We start from the raw sequence: 19,627 nt of genomic DNA on the forward strand, positions 1-19,627 counted from the left end.
TTGATATCATTGGTCACCTCATTGTCTATAGTGATTCTATTGCTGTTCATGTTTCCTATGTTTCCCTTTAAAGTTTTCTGAGAATATAAAAATAAAATTTAAATCAATATCATGCTCGAATTTAGATGTATAGTATTTCTCAGAAAATTGTAAGGGCAACAAATGATGTTTTGCTAATTGCTCATTTTATTATATCCAAAATTGCTGGTTACAATTGTAACAACTTTATTTACAAAATTTCTTTTGAGGATACAACAAAAAAATAAATATTAAATACAATTCAGATATCCTATTCTTGGGTATTTGGTTTAGTTTCATTCTTGGGCTTTTTTTGCATTATCCATGTTTTACTAAAGACCATAAGGGGATCAGTTTGTTGGGCATTTCATGTTTCGATAAGTTTGTTTCTTAGTATTGGTTTCTTGGTAGGAGTTCATCCGACCCTTTCCTTTTTTATCCACTACATAGCCTGTGCTAGGGTTTTCTCATCATGAGGAATGGAACAATAGGAATAATCATATGCTTCGGCATGCTTAGGTAAAAGAATATAGGGTGTCGGGGTTTCTTGTGAGGAGATTTTCGGATATACATCCTGCTACATTTGAATCTGTATTTTCAGTTTTCCTAGTGTGATTAAGTGATGAGCCCAAGGTTCAGAGTTGAACCCAGTGCTTTGATACTATATGTAACATACCATTTTTCCTAGGTTGAAAATAGAAAACATATTGTAAGATTATAACTGTTTTTATAACAGAATGACATAGAGGTAGTTATATTCATTACTTCATTTAGAAAGAAAACTATCAACTGAATTCATTGTACAAGAATAAGTAACGCAAGTAAAGTAACAACCTTTATCTTGTTTACATGAAAGGAAACTATTATAACTTCCATAACTAGCTTCTACCAATACATTGATAAGACATCATGATGAAACACACTTATATGTACATCTCAAGGAATAACATTAAGATAAGGAACATACAAAGGATCAAGTGTCATACATGAATCAAATAATTGTGAAGGTGTTGTGTAAGTCTCGGCATTTGGTGAAGAGGAGAAGCATTGACATAGGCTTAACCTCCCAACCGTAGACCGTAGCTTATCCCCAGACAATTTCATATGAGAAAGACCCTCCCTACCCTAGGGCTAGGCTTGGGGCATTTGTAAGAACCCCGATTGGTCTCTACTATTGAAACTGTTTATCTCAATTTTTGTTTTTTCAAGTTTATTGTTTTTTTGAAATTCTCAAGGGGTTTTAGAAACAAATACCATATAATTATGAAATTCTGAAACAAATAAAATAACCGCTGCAACTTGTATTGATTTCACCATAAAATGACAAGTACAATAAATACTTATTTTTCGATGAAAATGCTAGTGAAAAGTAAGTGTTACAACCAAATAAATACCTGATTCTGCTTCATAGACTACTGCTATAAACTGATATGCATTGGCAAAGAATGTAATTTTCTGTAGTTGAAATATATTGAAGAAGTTGCAAATTTACTATTCATGTGCATTGTTCACGCGTACTGTAGCAGCAAGAACAAATCTAAAAAAGTGATTACAAATGGCTGCCAATGGTGAATCTTTAGGTCTGCATGTGATAGTCCTTCAATATTCTTCAAACCCTTCTTTTATTCCTTCACTTTAAGCACAAATAGAACTCCAAAATGAAGCTCTCTTGAATGCCAAATTCGGTGGATATTTCACCACCTCAAATGGTTGCAACATTGAAGAATTTACGCTCGCCAATGGTTAATTGGAATCAGAAACCCTTGGCTTTTTCTCCCAAATTCATATCAAACGAATATTAATTCCCTCCCCATAATGAGAATGAGCTCTTAAGTCCCTTTTTATTCTTTTCTTATGAGAGCTTAGTCAGTTTACTGGCCAATGTGGGATAATAGATATATTCACACTTCATAATATTAAAATAACTTTATAATAACATTAAAATATTTAAATAAATCACTTAAGTCACTTAAACTTTAGTATTTCTTGAAATGCTTGTTTGATTGCTATGTCGTTTGAAATAGGAATCTCTCCTCATAATTCCCCATGTGACCAAGTACACTTTCTAAAAATAGAAAGGGACCATCTCTATTACTCCTGACTTACTATACATAGTAAGTATGGAAAATGAAGTCTAAATGATATCGAATGAAAGCGACATCCATAAATCCCTGATTGTTGGAGATGAATGAATCCTCAAAAGACCCTCTAACCATCCTCATTAGCATAAGAGGGTCCAATAATAGGCTAAACCACAGCTAAACCAAAGTATCTAGCTAGAAGGGGACATCACAACACCATGGTACTGCCACCTAAGCATCTCGGTGTTGAGAGTGTCCATTAAGAAGCAAACGAGGCAGTGGATATCCTCGATCGACCTCCCCTCTGTTAGCTAGCACTTTGGCTTTTAGTGATTAATTGCAGCAAACATGTCATCAATCCGCCTTGGCCAAAGATTTAGATGGGCATTATTAAAACCTGATCACCCACCACTCCACTAGACAACCGGATTATATTTTGGACAACCATGAGCTGACTCGATATATGTAGTTTTAATTATTCATGTACTCTAGTTACTGACATTCAATTGTTCTTGTAGGAGTGTTTCTCCTCCTCATCCATTCATCCTTGACCCTCTTGGTCTTGCGCGTATCTTGGGAGATTTTTGTGTATATAAAACATTTCTACTTATCAATTAGAATCACTTCCTCAAATCTGAACCTTATCTCAATGGCATATGGTCAATACCATTGTACAAATCAGATCGATGCCTCTGGAAAAATATATCAGAATTAGCTCCATAAACAATGTATACGATATGTATTTTAAAATGTATTTGCAAACGATCACAATGATGTCAAAGAGATCATGGCTGAGTGGGTCTGTAAGAAAATCAATTTGTGAATGTAGATCCCCGTTAGGTTTTCTTTAAAAAAGGGTTGACAAGGTTGGGTAAGATGGGAAGCTTAGGTGATGATTCTAATTCAGCCAAAGCAAAAGCACAATGCCATGTGGAACTGCACGAGGTGTAATTTTTGACATTACAGCCTTGTAAATGGTAAAACTCACTTGATTAATAAATCATTATCAATGTGAGATCATTAAAAACAACACCAGTGCACATACAAGAAAACAGGATGTACTCCCATGGAATGAAATCCTTCAATTACTTACAACTAAGAACATGTTGGCGAAAAAAAGATTCATTTGAATATCTTTCAAAACAAGACATGCCCTTAAATGAGTATTCTTAGAATGAATCATGATATTAGAAACTATCCTCTTATATAAGAGTCAGTGTATAGGTACCATAAATTTTATGGTTTTGAGTTGGACCTCCACAAGATTAATTTGTTAATATCTAGGATACGACTTGAGTGGTTATGATGAATAAAGTTACTTGTAAATCCAACATCTCAACATTCTAGTGCTTAGAGGACATGACTGAAAAACAAAATGTTTGTTGCATCTATTTACTTATTTTTTCCATGACAGTTATTTTGGTATAACTCTCACAGTTATAATTGGTTGAACTAACACTGATTTAAGTTTGTCCTCTTTTAACTTGTTACCTATCCTTCTAGATATTTTTTGACCATTTAATCGGTAATTTCTTCCCAGGATATGCAGAATCGTTGGATCCCAACATTAGAATTGAAGTTCCAGATAATGACAGTGGTCTTTTTGCGATTGACATGCTAGATCCTTCATGGGTGGGTTGTTTAACTTCATCTTTATCATTAAGATAAAAAGATTTTTTTTTTTTTTTTTTTTTGGTCCATTGAAGCAGCATTAAAAAGGTGAGGTGAGTATAAAAGACTATAATATGGGCCTAAATTTGGGTCAAAATATATCTGTCTTATAAATTTAAGTGTTTTGAAATCTTTTTTGACTGTGCATTCAGGTTCTTGCTCTCATTTTCATGTATTATTTGATATAATCTTAGTTTCCATTTTTGCTTTAAGGGTTGGTGATTTGTAAAGCAAGAAAAACATCACTGCCAACAAAACAACAGTTGATATCAAATCATGCCTTATTTTAACGTTTATCCAAAAAGTGATTCCAAACAGTGTTGGCCTTTGCTTTTTCTCTTGCCTTTTTCTTTCTTTCTCTATTCATGTGTATGGTTGTATATATGGTTCTTGTTTACATCTTGTGGTGTCTGTCTCTTTATTTTTTTAGTAGAACATCAAATATATACTTATAGATAGAAAAGCCAGTTACAAAAGACAATACACCTTAACCAAAAGTAAAGCATTAGAGGATGAGATGGCCTGCAAATAGACATTGCTGATAGCCTGATACACATCTAGGTACAAGAACATTTTCCAAGAAAACATCATGATGGTTGCATGGATACAATAAATAAAGAGGATAACATTGATTTGAACAAGGACACTGCAAATTTCATTCTAAGAGACTTTTTTGGGCTGGGAGTGTGAGCATTTACTTACATATTGTAGTTATCTTTATTCTGGGCTATGGTATGTCAAACAGTTAAACAGATCATGGACAGGGCTTGAAAATATTCTTGGAGGAATCACCTTTATGAACTTGCATGTCCCAAAGGTTCACAGTTACCCTCTGAGTAATTTGTCAAACAGTTCGCTTCCAAGCTTATATGATTGAGGTATGGCAAACAATTTCAGTTTGCAGCCATATTGATATTTCACTTGCGAATAGATTGACAAACTCATTGATTCTCTTTCATAGATTTCAAGGCAACAACAATGTAGCACTGGAATATAAATTAATCACAGATATTCAAACTGGATTGCAGCACTCATTAGTAGACTGACTTTAAAATATGATTTACAACTAGAAGATTTATGAACTCAGACCTCTTTTGTCAGTGTAACACAAGTGCTTGGATATGTTGGGATGGTGGGACGGGGGGACAAATGCTAGTTATGAAATGATGTTTCAGTATAACATACTAAATTGAAATACTTGAACATATCAAATTGTAACATGAACCAGAACCATTGAACATTCAACATTGTAACATATTACACACTCAATAGTAACATTCAAAAGTCAAAATTCAAATAGAAATTCAAGTAACTATCCCAGCAGGAGTGTGGTTGCTGAATGGCAGAGGTGGGGTTATTCGGGCACTCCAAGTGCTTGAAGTGGGGACATTTCAGGATGGGTACTTTGAGGTTTTGGGGGGAGCGAGTCCTCGGGTTTCACTGTCTTTTATTGAATCAGTACTATTGGGTGGATATTTTGCAACCGACAGTTTTGGATAAAAATTCAGTCGCAAAATAGGATGACCAGCCATAGCGTGTGAGACCAAATCTCTCATACCTTAAAGGGAAGGCTCCCCCTTCTTACTATTCCTTGGATCAACTCAAGGTAAGCAAGAAGTTGAGAGATTTTAAAAAATTGGTGTTGCCAATATCCTTTCTTCTTAACTTTCAAGAAAGAATCCACTTACTCATGGAGCAAGTAATGGGCCGGGTGAATCTTTAATATCAAGAGTTGGAAACAGTAATACCGATAAACCTTCACTAACTCAAAGGCTATCTAAAAATGTACCGGTATGGCTCTAAGTCCGGACATACTTCTATATGGAAAAACTTTACAATTAGAGCACAAAGACTCCTAAAAGTAAAAATAACTTAACTATTTTATGAATTAAGAGAGAAGTATAAGCTATAGACAAAGCTTCTAGCTATATATTTCCACAACCATTCCCAGTCAAAGCTTTGGCTCCGATTGCTTCTTAAATCACTATGCTCTTTTATTGAACACACAATAATAACATGAATCAAGACAATAGGCACAAATTATAGTCAAAGCTTCTAATTTGCTCTATCACAATTGCTTCCAATCAAAGCTTCAAATCCAATTGCTTCTTTTATTCACTTTTCTCCCAAATTTATATTACACAATCAAAGTTATGCTTGCACAAATGTGGCAGAGCTTTCTTGCATACAACAAAAGATTATTTTTACAATGAGGGGGCACTCTTTTATATAGGCATAGGAGTTGAGAAAAAGGTGGAGGAAAAAGTGGGAGCAACTCAACCAACTTTGACCTAGTCTAACTAAAAGAGAAAATATAGGATTACATGCAATTGCACATGCAACTCGCATTACATCTTTTACATACACATGTAACTTGCATTACATGTAATTACACATCTTCATGTATTACATCCTCTTCAATTACAAACATGAAAGAAGAAGAAGAAGAAAGACAAAAGAGAATTGAAACAATCCAAGGGATTATTCTGAAGGGCCTTGTACTTGGCGATGCAATTCTGGATGATCACAGGATCAGAAGTTCCTGTACTTTGTACCGCTGCATTCACCTTGACAACCATGGTGTTGCGTCTTTTGATAACCTCTGATTGTGATGAATTATCCGTTGTCATGTGGAAACTTGATGTGATCCAACTTTTCTCGCTCAAGTTGTCGTGAATTTTCCTTTGTAGATCAGCACAAACTGGAGTCTTTCACACTTTTAAAACCTTCTCGATGGTGTCCGGATATAAACTCGGAACAACTTTCCATTAGCACCTTCACCTCTTTTTTTTTTTTTGAAATAAAGTGCTTGGTGCATGGGAATGCGTGCAAATGGAGATTGTTGATTTCCAAAATGTGACTTGGGCTTTCAAGAGGTCATTGCACGGAAAATGGATTACATGTAAATGAAACATGCAACAAGGGATGAAGGATAAGATGGAAAACAAAGGCAAATGGTGGACAAGCTTTTACATGTAACTGCAAATGGAAGAGATGCAAAGCATGTAATGAAATGGGAAGTGGAAAACATGTATTTGTTCATGGAGGTGCGAATGGATATAGAGCGGCGAGAATGAAAATAGAAGCGAAAAATGGGATTACATGCATGTGCTGATGGTGAATGAGATGGAAAACATGTAATTGTATTTGTTGGATGAGATGTGAAGTGTTGTGGCATGGAAAGATGGAAATGGAATGTGACGATGCTTTCGCATGAAGTGAAGCAACAACAAGTCCTTGGGGAAGAACTTGTAACTTCTCCAAAGTGGAGAAAACCGGCAAGCAAGCACAAAACACAAAAACACAAAGAAAAAAGTATCTTTGGAAAGTGACTCAAACATGTCAACATGCAAAGCACTTCAACATGCAATTAAGAATTTGGAGTTTGGGGAAATTCCAAAAGTGTGACAATGAGAGTTTTCATCATTTTTAAAGGAAAAATGCACTTTCTATGGTAACGAAATCAACAAGTGGCAATCATCAAGCAATAATATGCATGGGAGAAAATCGGCAAGCAAGCACAAAACACAAAAACACAAAGAAAAACGTACCTTTGGAAAGTGACTCAAACATGTCAACATGCAAAGCACTTCAACATGCAATTAAGAATTTGGAGTTTGGGGAAATTCCAAAAGTGTGACAATGAGAGTTTTCATCATTTTTAAAGGAAAAATGCACTTTCTATGGTAACGAAATCAACAAGTGGCAATCAAGCAATAATATGCATGGAAACAACAAGATAAGCATGAATTGATGAACAAGTTTGAAAATGTCCACTTACTTGGAGGTTAAAGAGCCAAAATAACAAGTTTTATTGACTTGAAGACCAATTCTTCCTCAAATTTGGATTTTCAAACAACTTTTTGACTTTTTCCATACTTGTATTTAACAAAAATTAATGAGCAATGAAGGGTCGAATTTGACATGAAAGTGCCAAATACATGATCTTCAAAGACAATATTATGCATTTAAAACTCAAAAACAATCCCCCTTGATCAAAGGTATGACTTGAAATGCCATTTTTTGAGTTTTTTGAACAAAAACATGACTTTTTAATGCAAAAATCTGGGCCGTTTTTGCAAAAACGTGGCAAAAAAATGCATGTTTTTGAGTCATTTTTGACTTGGGAATGCAAAAACAACTTGTCCAAATGTATATGCATGGATCAAAATGCAAAAAAGTGGCTTCAAAATGCATAAAAGTGGATTAAAATCCCAATTTTCTGGGCATTTTAAGCAAAAACGTGATTAAAAAAAAGGACATGAAACAAAAACGTTTTGGCTTCTAAAGTTGAAAATGTGTATCACAATGCAATGACAAACACTTAAAATGCCAAATTGATTCCTCTTTGGGCAAAAGCATGAGCCAAAAATGGTGTTTTTTGAAGATTTTTCCAAAAATGTGCCCTTGGAGGGAGTTTGGGAAAACGTTTTTTTAGCAAGATTAATCTATTTTTGATGTTAGAAAATCTATTGCCAAGCAAAAATGACCCTATTGGAGAAAATCTCATGCAAAACCATTAAGTAAATCTCTCACAATCTCCAAAAACGGGTTCTTGGAGGGCAAAGACATGTTCTTATTCAAAGGCGAACTTTTTGGAGGTCATTGCACATATTAAAACATGTTTTTTGATTAAAAAAACAGATCTTTTTTGGGTAACTTACATATTTTAATATGTGCATACAAGTAAAATCACACTTTTTGGGTGCTATTGCATGTTTTAAAATATGCACATAAGCAAAATCAAACCTTTTGAGGTAGGATGCATGTTTTTAAATGCATCTCTCTTTTAAGATGTAAAGGCATAAAAACTTCACTTTTGATGTAGTAGCATCAAAAAGGTCCACTTAACCTTTTGATGTAATGACATCGAAAAGGTCCACCAAGTTGAACTTTATATTCAATGAGATGTAAAATGTCCACTTTTGATGGACTTTACATGTTATTGCATATAAAATGTCCGCTTATGAAGACTTAAGTCATTTAATTCACTTAAAATTATAAAAATGTTACAAAATGGGTCATAAACAATATTTATTTATCATATTTTGAAATATAACATATAAACATCATTTTAAAGTAACATTTAAATAAACATTTGATTTTCAAAACCAAAAATCAAATTGAAACTATATAGTTATATAGTTACTTCAAGTGAAAAATTAAAAAGTAACTCAACTTAAAATTATAACATAAAGTGCACTATAGTCACTTCAAGTTGAAAATTTAAAGTTAAAGTAACTTAAAAACATAGCAAACAGTGAATATAGGTTATATTTTTCAAAAAGTGAAAGTCAAATTGAAAATATAATGTTATATTTTCAATTTGTGCTGTTGCACCTAAAATGTCCACTTTTGAGACACTAAAACATGCATAACTTTTGATTGACAACTCTGGTTGACCTCTAGGTTTGACCAAATTGAAGGGAAAAATGAAAAGCATGACATGAGCAAAATCTAAAGACGAAAAACAAGCAAACGCAAACTCAAAAGCAAATAACGGACGATGAAGGCTTCAAAAATCAAGCAAAGGATCAACAAAAAGCAAAACGAAAATGACTTGATGAAAGCCTTCAGTAAGATGATTTGATACATGAATTGAAATTGATTGATCAATCGACATTAAGCAATTGAATATCAAATTCAAGTTTAGAGAAACGTGAAACTAGCTTGAAAAAGTTTCGTGCTATCACCAACATTTTGTGGTGACAAAATGCAGGACAACAAGTACAGCAGTGGCTGCAGTGATACTTCACGTAAGAAGTAGGCCATGATTAGCGTACTGTAATTGATCCATGCTTAAGCCACTATGATATGTGATAGAGGTAGTTCCTTTCTCACTTTAGTCCCATGTGCGCCGATAAGGGCAACCAACTGAACAAAAAAATATCAATATTGAAGATGTCATGCAGTAGAGAATATTGTTGACCAATCTATTGCTATATTCCAATACTTGGGAGTCCCTACACTCTTTGGAGGTTCCGCATGACCTATAAAACGGCTCATGCCAGCCTCCTAACGTCATGCACCCAGAGTAGCATGGTCTAGCTTTAAACCCCAAGGTATCAATGATGTTCCCAACCTGCTAAAATAAGCATCCACATCTGGCTAAGCAAGAAGTCAATATTGTAGAGGAAATCACTCCAGACTAAGCTTCATCTTGGCAGGCAGAACAAAGGTTCTTTCTTCACTCCACCAACTACTACCTTTACATAGCTAGCATATACTTCTTATCACTTAAAAAGCTCCAGACAGTAGCATACATGTCCAAAATGGAGCCATGATCTGGGGCAAAGTTTTACACTTAGCAGGAGATGCACACAACAGGACAGGTTCTTTTTGTCATCACACGCCTTGCCTAACACCAATGATACCTTCAGTTTGAACCGAGCTTTCCTTATTTGGCCAAATTGTTTGGTTTACACAATTTTCATTGCCTACAACCAGCTTATAAGAGCCTGATAATACTGTTTAAAGCCACGCTAATGAAATTATTATTTGCTTCCTCTTTATTTGATTCATTCAACTCATAATACACACAAATTAATGATATCCAATGTTGTTCCATATCTGATAATTTCATTTCATTAAAGCAACTCTCATATCAACAAACTTCGGAAAGTACAATATATTATGCATTGGATGATTTAGTAAAAGTAACATTAAACCTCTGGACTCTGCACATTTGTCTGAGAATGAGACCTCACAAATTTGATTACCTGGACTGTAAATGCATCGATTAATTCCTGGAATGTTCTCTTTAAAACCCTTTGTTAGTTTTTTGGATAAAATGCCCAACAATCTGCACAATGCAGTGCAACCATGAAGTCTGGAGTGAATCCACCTCAAAGATGGTATTGGATTTTTGTCCTGTCCAATTAAAAACCCAAGGGTTTCTGTCCTAGGGCTCGCTGAACTTAAAGTTTGAAGCTCTCGGAGCTGTTCAAGAGATAGTGTTTCTGACATCACTTTTAGGACACTATGCCCAAGTTGTCCCTCCTGGATTCCTTAGTCAGACCAATTGTATTATGTGGCTCCGTGGTGTAAAAATCCCAACCAGTCTCCAACTGATATGCTGATGGAAATTAAATGATTGTTTTTGATGTTTTCCTATTTTTCGTGTTTATATATATATATATATGCTTTATATTTATTTTTTGAATAGCAAATTGCTTCAAGGAAATGATTAAAATTGAATACTGAAACTCACAACTAATGACTAATGCCAGATTGAACTCACTAATTGAATTTGCATAAAAAATGGGTTTTACAAATAACAATTTGAGAACCTGTTACATGTTGAGCCAATTCCCAAGTCCAAACAGTGGTTTGTATGTGAAATCACCACCTTCCAATTGAAACGCAACCTTCTTGATGTAGTGAAAAAATCCCAAGTCACCATGTGACTCCAACTGTTATGAAACACTGGTCTCTAAAATGAAACACAGGCCCACAAAGTCCAAATGCAGGCTCCCACAATGAGATCGCAGGCTTGCCACAATTCCTACGTGCCCTCAATTGTTCAACGATAGTCCCCAGCAACAATTGCAACCTCTAATACACCAGTTGCAGCCTTAGAAAGATTAAACATAGGGACTTTATACTGCAGACATGGGTGTTTAGAAAGGACGTCACCCCTCAGGGAAGCTTACCAAACTCAGATAATTCCCAAACGCAGCCCAAGACAGTACATCACACCTTCAGTGTGCAAAATGGTCACCCTAAATGCAGTTGCAGGTGAAGAAAAAGTCCATTCGCTGCTATAATGGTTCGATGACAGTCTGGCAAATGTGTAGACAAAAGCTCAATGGCTCAATGCAGGTGTAATTCAATGATCTTAACCATAATTTACTAGCCTCTTCTTCAACAAACAAACTATCTCGGATTTGCAGGCAGGTGTAATGTCTCCTCATAGGATCCATTTTAGTTTACTCTAAAGTTCCACACTTGTGTTGGATTTGTACCATTTAAGTTTTCCTTTCCTTCTATAGTAATCCTTCTTTCATTCCAAGTGATAAGGATATCATTCAATTAAATCTGACAGACCAGTCTACGTAGATATGAACACCATTATTATCATCTCTCACCTTCAACTTACTGGTATTACTAAGAACATGGTAGTTTCCTTATAAATGTCTATTCATGTTAGTGCATCAATGTATTGGGGTCTTTATCATTTTATATTTTGATACACTTGTCTATTCATGTTAGTATTTGTGATTAGATTAGAAAAGAGCTCCATATAATAGTTGTGAGGTTACTGCTTGACAATGATTTCTTGATTGATTGTTTCCCTAGTCAACGGTCATTTGTATTCCAAATGTACTTGTGATTTTCTTAAGCATTATCCTATTTGAACATTTTTTCATTCTATGGTTGTGGATGAAGTGTATTTGATATCAATCATTTTTGATACAATGTTTCATTTACTCGGACGGTCTTCATATCTGTAGCGACCCAACCTCGTCATCTTACAAGGAGCCCTTTATATCATGACAATTTATGAATTGTTGGTTGTCTCGAAGATTTGGTGTTGTCATGTATATATTCTGAATGTTCATCAAAGAGTTCCTCTGTTCAAATGTAACACCTTCTAACATCCCATTAAATATGGTGAGACAGTTTCATTGCAGCACCTTATTGCTGAAGATCAGAATATAATCTCTGTATCTTTTCCATACCCCAAGTTTGCAATGATAGCCTACTGTTTCTTATATATTCGTCTCTCTATTTTGTTTCAAGTTGTAATGACCCAGGACTATATTGTTTCCCTTGTGCATATCCACACTGACTATATATGTAAAAACTTGCGAGGCTTCTCTGCATTCTTTTCAGCTGAGTCGAATGTTATTGTATGGACGTTGTGATTGGACTGTGAATGAACATCCCCTTTCTATCGCTACAGATAAGTCTGTATTCTTATGCTGTCCGGTTTGTTTGTTGATTGTTTCTTTTTCAGTGCTGAATATCTCTGTCTTCTTCCGTCTGCAACTATAGGCATCATCTCCCTCATAGTACATCTTCATTGATAGTCTATGCTCCATCACCATTCATAGTCATCGGTCTCTTGGCTGATTAAAATCTCTGGAAGATATATCTCCTCTTCCTCTATCATAATTTTTCTCCTATGTTGATGTGATGCAAGCTGTCTTCTTTTAGCAGATGCTTCTTGTATGTTTCTGCTTTAGTCATCTTCCTCTCTAATATATGAGTATGAGTTGGAGGTCGTGACTATTCATAGGCATATTGGTTTTGTTTATAGTAAAATGTTTGATTAGTATATATTTGTTATAATATTTGTTCAAGATAAGCTAATTAGATTTATTATTAAATGTATATATCATTCATTATATTATATTGTATATGTATAATAATCATATTATAATAATAGATTTATTATATCATTCATAATATATTTATTTAAGAATTACATTGTTTTATCAATAGAGTTAGTTATATTATACTATTTTCATAGTACTATTATATATCAATTGATATAATATTATATTATATCAACTTGATAAAATAAGTTATTTAATAATATTAAATTATGCTATAATATTTTATTATTATTTTTATTAATATTATTTATTAAATTCAACCTTATAAATGGGGTATTAGTATTTATTTAACTTTATCAAATGCAATTATAATTATATTATATTTATTTATTTATTTAATCTTATATTAACTCTATTATTATCAGTAAAATTGCTCTTGGAAATGGGGACATTACAGTAGAAATGCAAATAAAATTCCCAGCAAGAAATATCTCTCAAGAACAGATGTATAAACCAAAAACTCTGCTATAGGATGAACAACAACCACCAAAATTGCATAATTAACTCCACACTTGAGCCACATTTCTGCAATTAATAACCACTTCCTTTCCATTGCTCAGAATCAGATAAATTTACTAACGTAGAATGACTTTTCTATCACAGTCAACAAAGTTGAGAAGGCAGAGCCAATTGCTATATTTAACAATCCAGCAATACAATCTTCAGAAAATTTCTAGAATTCTTAACCCTATACTTCAGCAAGGGCACAAAATCATCAACTCTAGAATTTCTCACAACGACAACAAAAGAAAATAAGTAATCAAATGCTTTTCTCATCAAATGGGCTTGTATTTATAACCTTAATTGACACAAAGTTTCCCAAAGGCAACTTCACTTAAGAAACTTCACCAACACAACATCATTTTATAACTTTTTTATAATAAAGTGCTATTATAATAATGAAACATTAATAATTAATTAATAAATGGGAGCCCATGCAATAAATAACCCAAACCACTGTAGGCGATGGCCAAATGCCAGTGCCACCATCTGCATTGCTAGAAATGGCAACCACCCGCTCTAGACTTACTAAAAATAGTAAGTCCACCACCAAGACCCCCGAATCACCTTGTCAGCTCACAAGGGTTGCTATAATGAGATGTTTCAATAATCTGTAGAAGCTTGCCAAAGAAAAAGGGGACATTACACTCCTCCCTCCCCGGGATTGCTTGTCCTCAAGCATTTAAGCATCACACTGAAACCTCCACTAGGATCCCTTAAGAAGCATGTCACATCCCTGTCATCACTAAACCAACTACATGCCAATAACATTAACAAAACCAATAACATGACCTACAACATATCACTCAACACCTACATTGATGATGTAGAAGACAGGACATGACTAAAAGACAAGTCCATAGGTGATCTCAACACATTCTCCTTCACCATACCTACCCAATCATCTTGCAAACAATCCAACCTAAGCACATACCAACTCTGCACCCGATGTAAGCCCTAAACATGTGAGTCAAATAACTGATTGTAAATACTCATCACAATATATACTTTACTTCCACTATGACCATCCTCATCCTCATCCTTAGGCTGTTGTGCTGACTCTCCCTTAACAATATCAATATAAACCCACATGCCATGATTTGCTTCTCCCTTCAGCCTCAAAGCACAAGTATGACCTTTAGAGAAAGGCCCTTTGCACCAAAAGCAAATTTGTCTCCTCCTCAAGTCCTCTCTGGATGTATCATCAAACTTCCCCACCAACTTCCCCTTTTCCTCAACAACTAGCAAGGGCTCCCCATCAACAGGTGGAGGAACAAAAGATTTCAAGCAACCTTGCTTTCAAGAAGATGACTCTAAGTCCCATGCCTTCTTCATCACCTCCTGTAAAGAAGATGGGTCCATGACTTCACCCATCCATGAAGTGACTCAATTAGTCCCTCCATACATAACATCACTCGTTTGCACTTTGATATGTTGTAGACCATAATTGAGAGTCTATAAAATTCACTGATATATCCCTCTAATCCTCCAGACTGCCTCAGTAAAGCCAACTCTGTGAAGTACACCTCTAGATCCTTCCTATCAAACTTCTTGATCAAACAATCCACAAACTTCTGATAGGAAGTGATCTGATCATATTGCAAGGAGACTAACCCATTGTACCACTAGTCATGGACAACTCCATCTAAATGTAGCACTCCAAACATGATAGCATCCACCTCAGACATAGGACACAGCCAAATATGTGTTGAGCTTAAGGATCCAAGCTTGAGCTATAACTCTCTCGCTACTAGCAAAGTGCTCCAATGTCATCTTACTGGCAACCTCTCTTAGATCAATTTGTCAAGGCCTTTGTCTCTTAAGTGTCTGCCTCGGCCTGGAACGCTCTTGCTTTTTAGTTAGGAACCCATCGAAATTTAGATGCTGATCAATTGCTTGCGGTAAAGTATCCCACTCCGCAAAGTGTGCCACCGTGTCATCAACAAAAGGAACGGCCTCAGAAATGTGGGCCTCTGCGGCCTATCATATGTGCCAGTATGTCTGTTAGCTCTGTCAGCTAACCTGTTTCGATCCTCAAGTTGAACCGGGTCTCAATCTCTGTATCTATCACCATCTTGGGTTCTATCCTCTAGTCGAGATCTATGAGGATGAACAAAAACATCTCGAGCTCTCTCCCTACTCTGTTCTTGAGGGAGTGCTATCCGTTGTAGAGTGTCAGAAAGATGCTGTAGCACATTTGGTTTTGTTTTGCAGCCAAGTCCCAGAATGTAGCCCGAACATCTCTATCTATCTCGAAACCTGTGCCTGTAGTACCACCTGGACTACCAACTTCACCATCACGCACTATACCAAACTGAATCTCAGGATCGCCATCTCTGGGTGGAGATGTGTGACCTCTCTAGGCATAATGCATACCAAACCTCCTGTCACCATCCATAAAGCTGCTTAACAAATCTTAGAATAAATCAAACTGATTAAATAGTCAACTGAGCCCAATGCCTATAGGCTAGCAGGAAATTGCTTTGACACCATTGTAAAACACTGTTAGCTAAAAATTTTGTATGTGATTGACTACGACTTACAAAATGTGACTTTAGGCAACATTTCATGAGATTTCTCTCTCATCTCAGCAATAGGGGAGGCTCCCTTCTTATTGTAGTTGGCTACTATAAAAACCCTAACCGGTCTCGAACTGATTTGCTGATGGAAATTGCATGATTGCTTTTGCAATTTTGATTTTTTCCTTTTTTTTTGTTTTTTTTTCTGTGTGTCTTATTTTTTATTTTTTGAATAGCAAATTGCTTTAAGGAAATATAAAATTGAAGATTGAAACTCATAACTAATGACTAAATTCAGATCGATCTCACTAACGGAATTTGCATTTAAAATGGGTGTTACAAATAACAATTTGAGAACCTGTTACATGTGGAGATAATTTCCAAGTCCAATCAGTGGTTTATATGTGAAATCACCGCCCTCTAATTGAAATACAGCCTTCTTGATGTAGCGGAAAAATCTCAAGTCACCATGTGACTCCAACTGTTATGAAACATTGGTCTCTAAAATGAAGCATAGGCCTACGAAGCCCAAAAGCAGGCTCCCACAATGAGATCGTAGGCCTGCCACAATTCCTGCGTGGCCCTCAATTTTTCAATGACAATCCCCAGCAACAATCGCAACCTCCAATACACCAATCGCAACCTCAGAAAGATTAAACACAGGGACTTGATACTGCATGCAGGGGTGTTTAGAAAGGACGTCACCCCTTAGAGAATCTTACCAAACTCAGATGATTCCCAAACGCTGCCTAGGACTGTTGACGACACCTTCAGTGTGCAAAACGATCACTTCAAATGCAATCATAGGTGAGGAAAAAGTCCAGACACTGCTATAATGGTTTGACGACAGCCTGGCAAATGTGTAGACAAAACCTCAGTGGCCCAATGCAGGTGTAATTCAATGATTGTAATCACAATTTGATGCAGGAGCATCCAGAGGTATAAGGGCAATCCTGTGTCACCCAAAAAAATGTACTTAGACTTAGTTTCTGTTTCATGTCTTTACATTTTTGGATACCCATTTGGGTCAAATAAAGGTTCCAACTCTCACAGTTCAACTATCAGTGTGCTAGAAAATCCCGAAAAAATAGGAGCATGCAATTTGGCCATCATTTTGGTGACCTAGAAGGTGTGAATCGACCAGATGAATGTAATCGTGATTTAGAGCATTCCAGAAAAAGAATCAGATCAAAAGGCCCCATGGTTTGAAAGTTATTGCAGTTTTTCGAGTTTTGGAGACCTCCTAAGAATGCTTCAAAGTCAGGTTAGGGGCATTAAATGACCTCGAAAAGGGCCAAAAAATGGGGGACGAGCGAAGCTAGTCCATAGGGCTATAGAGCGCTTCGAGAGCTTTCCGGAAATGTAAACGGTTCGTCAATCGGAGCTATGGTTCAAAAATTATGCCTCCCGGAAGTTCGGTTACCGTTTCTAGATTCTTCTAGATTTGCGCCAACTTCTACCGTAGCTTCCGGAACCTTCTGTTTGGTCGGTGGATGCCTACTAGCACTTTCTAGAATGTACTCCTAGTCCTTAACCCTTCGGAGTCTATTTAAGGAGATTTCTGGCATTGTAAAAGGCAGTTCGGAGTGGAGTTTGAGAGGAGGTACTGATAGGAGAAATTATCTCCAAATTTATGCTATTGTAAACCCTTAGGGCATGTTTTGAAGTTTATTTTCTTGTACTATTGTACTAGCTTATTTTCTCAGTTAATATAATTTTCCCTTTTTTGTTGTGTCCATTCTGTTCTTGGGTTGTGTCACCATCAAGTGGTATCAGAGCGGGTTTTCTTGAGTGTGTAGACAGAGCGCCGACTGTGAGGCAATTTGCACCAGGACTGTGTGGTTGTGGGTTCGAGTTAGAAGATGCCTCCACGAAGAGAGCGTGGCAGAAGAGCAAGAGCTATTAATCCTAAGGAGGTTAGAGCCCTCCAAAGGCAGGTGCTGGCATTGCAAGAGGAGCTTCGTAGAGGAGCAAATGTTGCCGTAGGTGACGACAGTGAGGGTGACAATGAAGAAGAAGTAATGGGACCAGAAGAGGAATTTGACGGGGAAGTTCTGAATCATGCAGAGGAAAGGCTTTTTAGGGCCATTACTAAGTTTGGGAAAAGACCCACAATTGAAGTGGGTATATTTTCAGGAAATCTGAAACCAGATGAGTTGATCGATTGGATCAATGAACTGGAAGAATACTTTGAGTATGAGGATATCAGGGACCCAGATAGGGTTAAGTTTGCAAAGGCCAAACTGAAAGGCCATGCCAAAATCTGGTGGCAAGAGGTTCAATTGGAAAGAAACAGAAGAGGAAAGGAGAAGATCACAAGATGGGATCGCATGGTGGACAAATTGAAGAAGCAGTTCATTCCTGTGGACTATGAGCTTGATTTGTTTAAGAAGATGCATGGGTTAAAGCAAGCAGGAAGATCAGTCCAAGAATATACAGAGGAATTCTACCGACTCTTGATTAGAGCGGGACATGCAGAAGCAAATAAGGAGAAGGTTGCTCGTTATATCAGTGGATTGCGACCTAGCATCCAGGAGGAATTAAGTCTGGTAAGAATGACCAGTGTTGAAGAGGCATACCAATTTGCCATACGAGTTCAAGAGAAGCTGAATAAAAGGTTTGAAGGAAGACAAAGAGGGCGCGGTCAAGGAGGAAGGGGAAGTGGTACGTCATCTGGAGGTCGCAATGAAACCCAAAAGAAAAATGAAGATGTGGGTACTAGTAGGCACCAGAGGAATGAGGGTTTCAACCACTCCCATGATCAAGACTTTGGAAATCAGAGAGGAAGAGGTAGAGGACGTGGACAAGGAAGAGGAGGCTTCCGTGGTACCTGTTTCCATTGTAATGAAGAAGGTCATCGTGCTTTTGAATGCCCTCAATGACAAGGAAGGACAGTTAGGAGAGCTGAGGGCCAAGCTAGGGTTGCTCATGTGGATGAGGATGCACAATCATCACATTCAGAGGATGCAGAAAGAGGAGAGACCTTGGTAAATGAAAGAGTCCTACTAAGTGGTGAGATTGAACCAGGACAACGGAGGAGTTTGTTCCGTACCAGATGCAAGTGTGAGGATAAATGTTGTGACGTCATCATTGATGGTGGTAGCACTGATAACTTGGTATCAGAAGAGATGGTTTCTAAGCTGAAGCTCAAGAGGAAGAAACATCCCCAGCCCTATCGGATTGCTTGGGTAAAAGATGATCATAAGGTCCTGGTAAGTGAACAATGTTTAGTGAAATTCAAAATTGGGAGTTACCATGATGAAGTTCTCTGTGATGTTATTTCGATGGATGTTTGCCATCTATTGTTGGGTAGACCATGGCAGTTTGATAGACATGCAGTACATGATGGACATGCAAACACATACTCTCTGACAAAGGATGGAGTTCGCCACAAATTGAAGCCCATGAAAAAGGAAGGTGAAAAGGTATGTAGCAGTGCTAGGATTTTTCTTCTTGATGAAAGGAAGTTTTTAGATGGCATGAAACATCAACATAT

General features: G+C 36.5%; 1 protein-coding gene across 5 annotated transcripts in view; it reads left to right on the top strand.

The window, feature by feature from the left end:
• LCAT3 (lecithin:cholesterol acyltransferase 3) overlaps window positions 1-19,627 on the top strand; it is a 189,902-nt gene that overhangs the window by 26,938 nt on the left and 143,337 nt on the right. For all 5 annotated transcript variants that reach the window (XR_016363911.1, XR_016363912.1, XR_016363913.1 and 2 more), the window contains exon 2: window positions 3,640-3,731. Coding sequence is in view for 1 of the 5 variants with exons in the window: in XM_089825842.1 (XP_089681968.1) it covers window positions 3,640-3,731 (92 nt within the window). In the remaining 4 variants the exon portion in view is untranslated. The remainder of the gene's footprint in view (window positions 1-3,639; window positions 3,732-19,627) is intronic.

Source organism: Cupressus sempervirens, chromosome 4 (genome assembly GCF_028749045.1).
Source record: "Cupressus sempervirens isolate cs-2001-9-10 chromosome 4, ASM2874904v1, whole genome shotgun sequence".
Taxonomy (NCBI): Eukaryota; Viridiplantae; Streptophyta; class Pinopsida; order Cupressales; family Cupressaceae; genus Cupressus; species Cupressus sempervirens.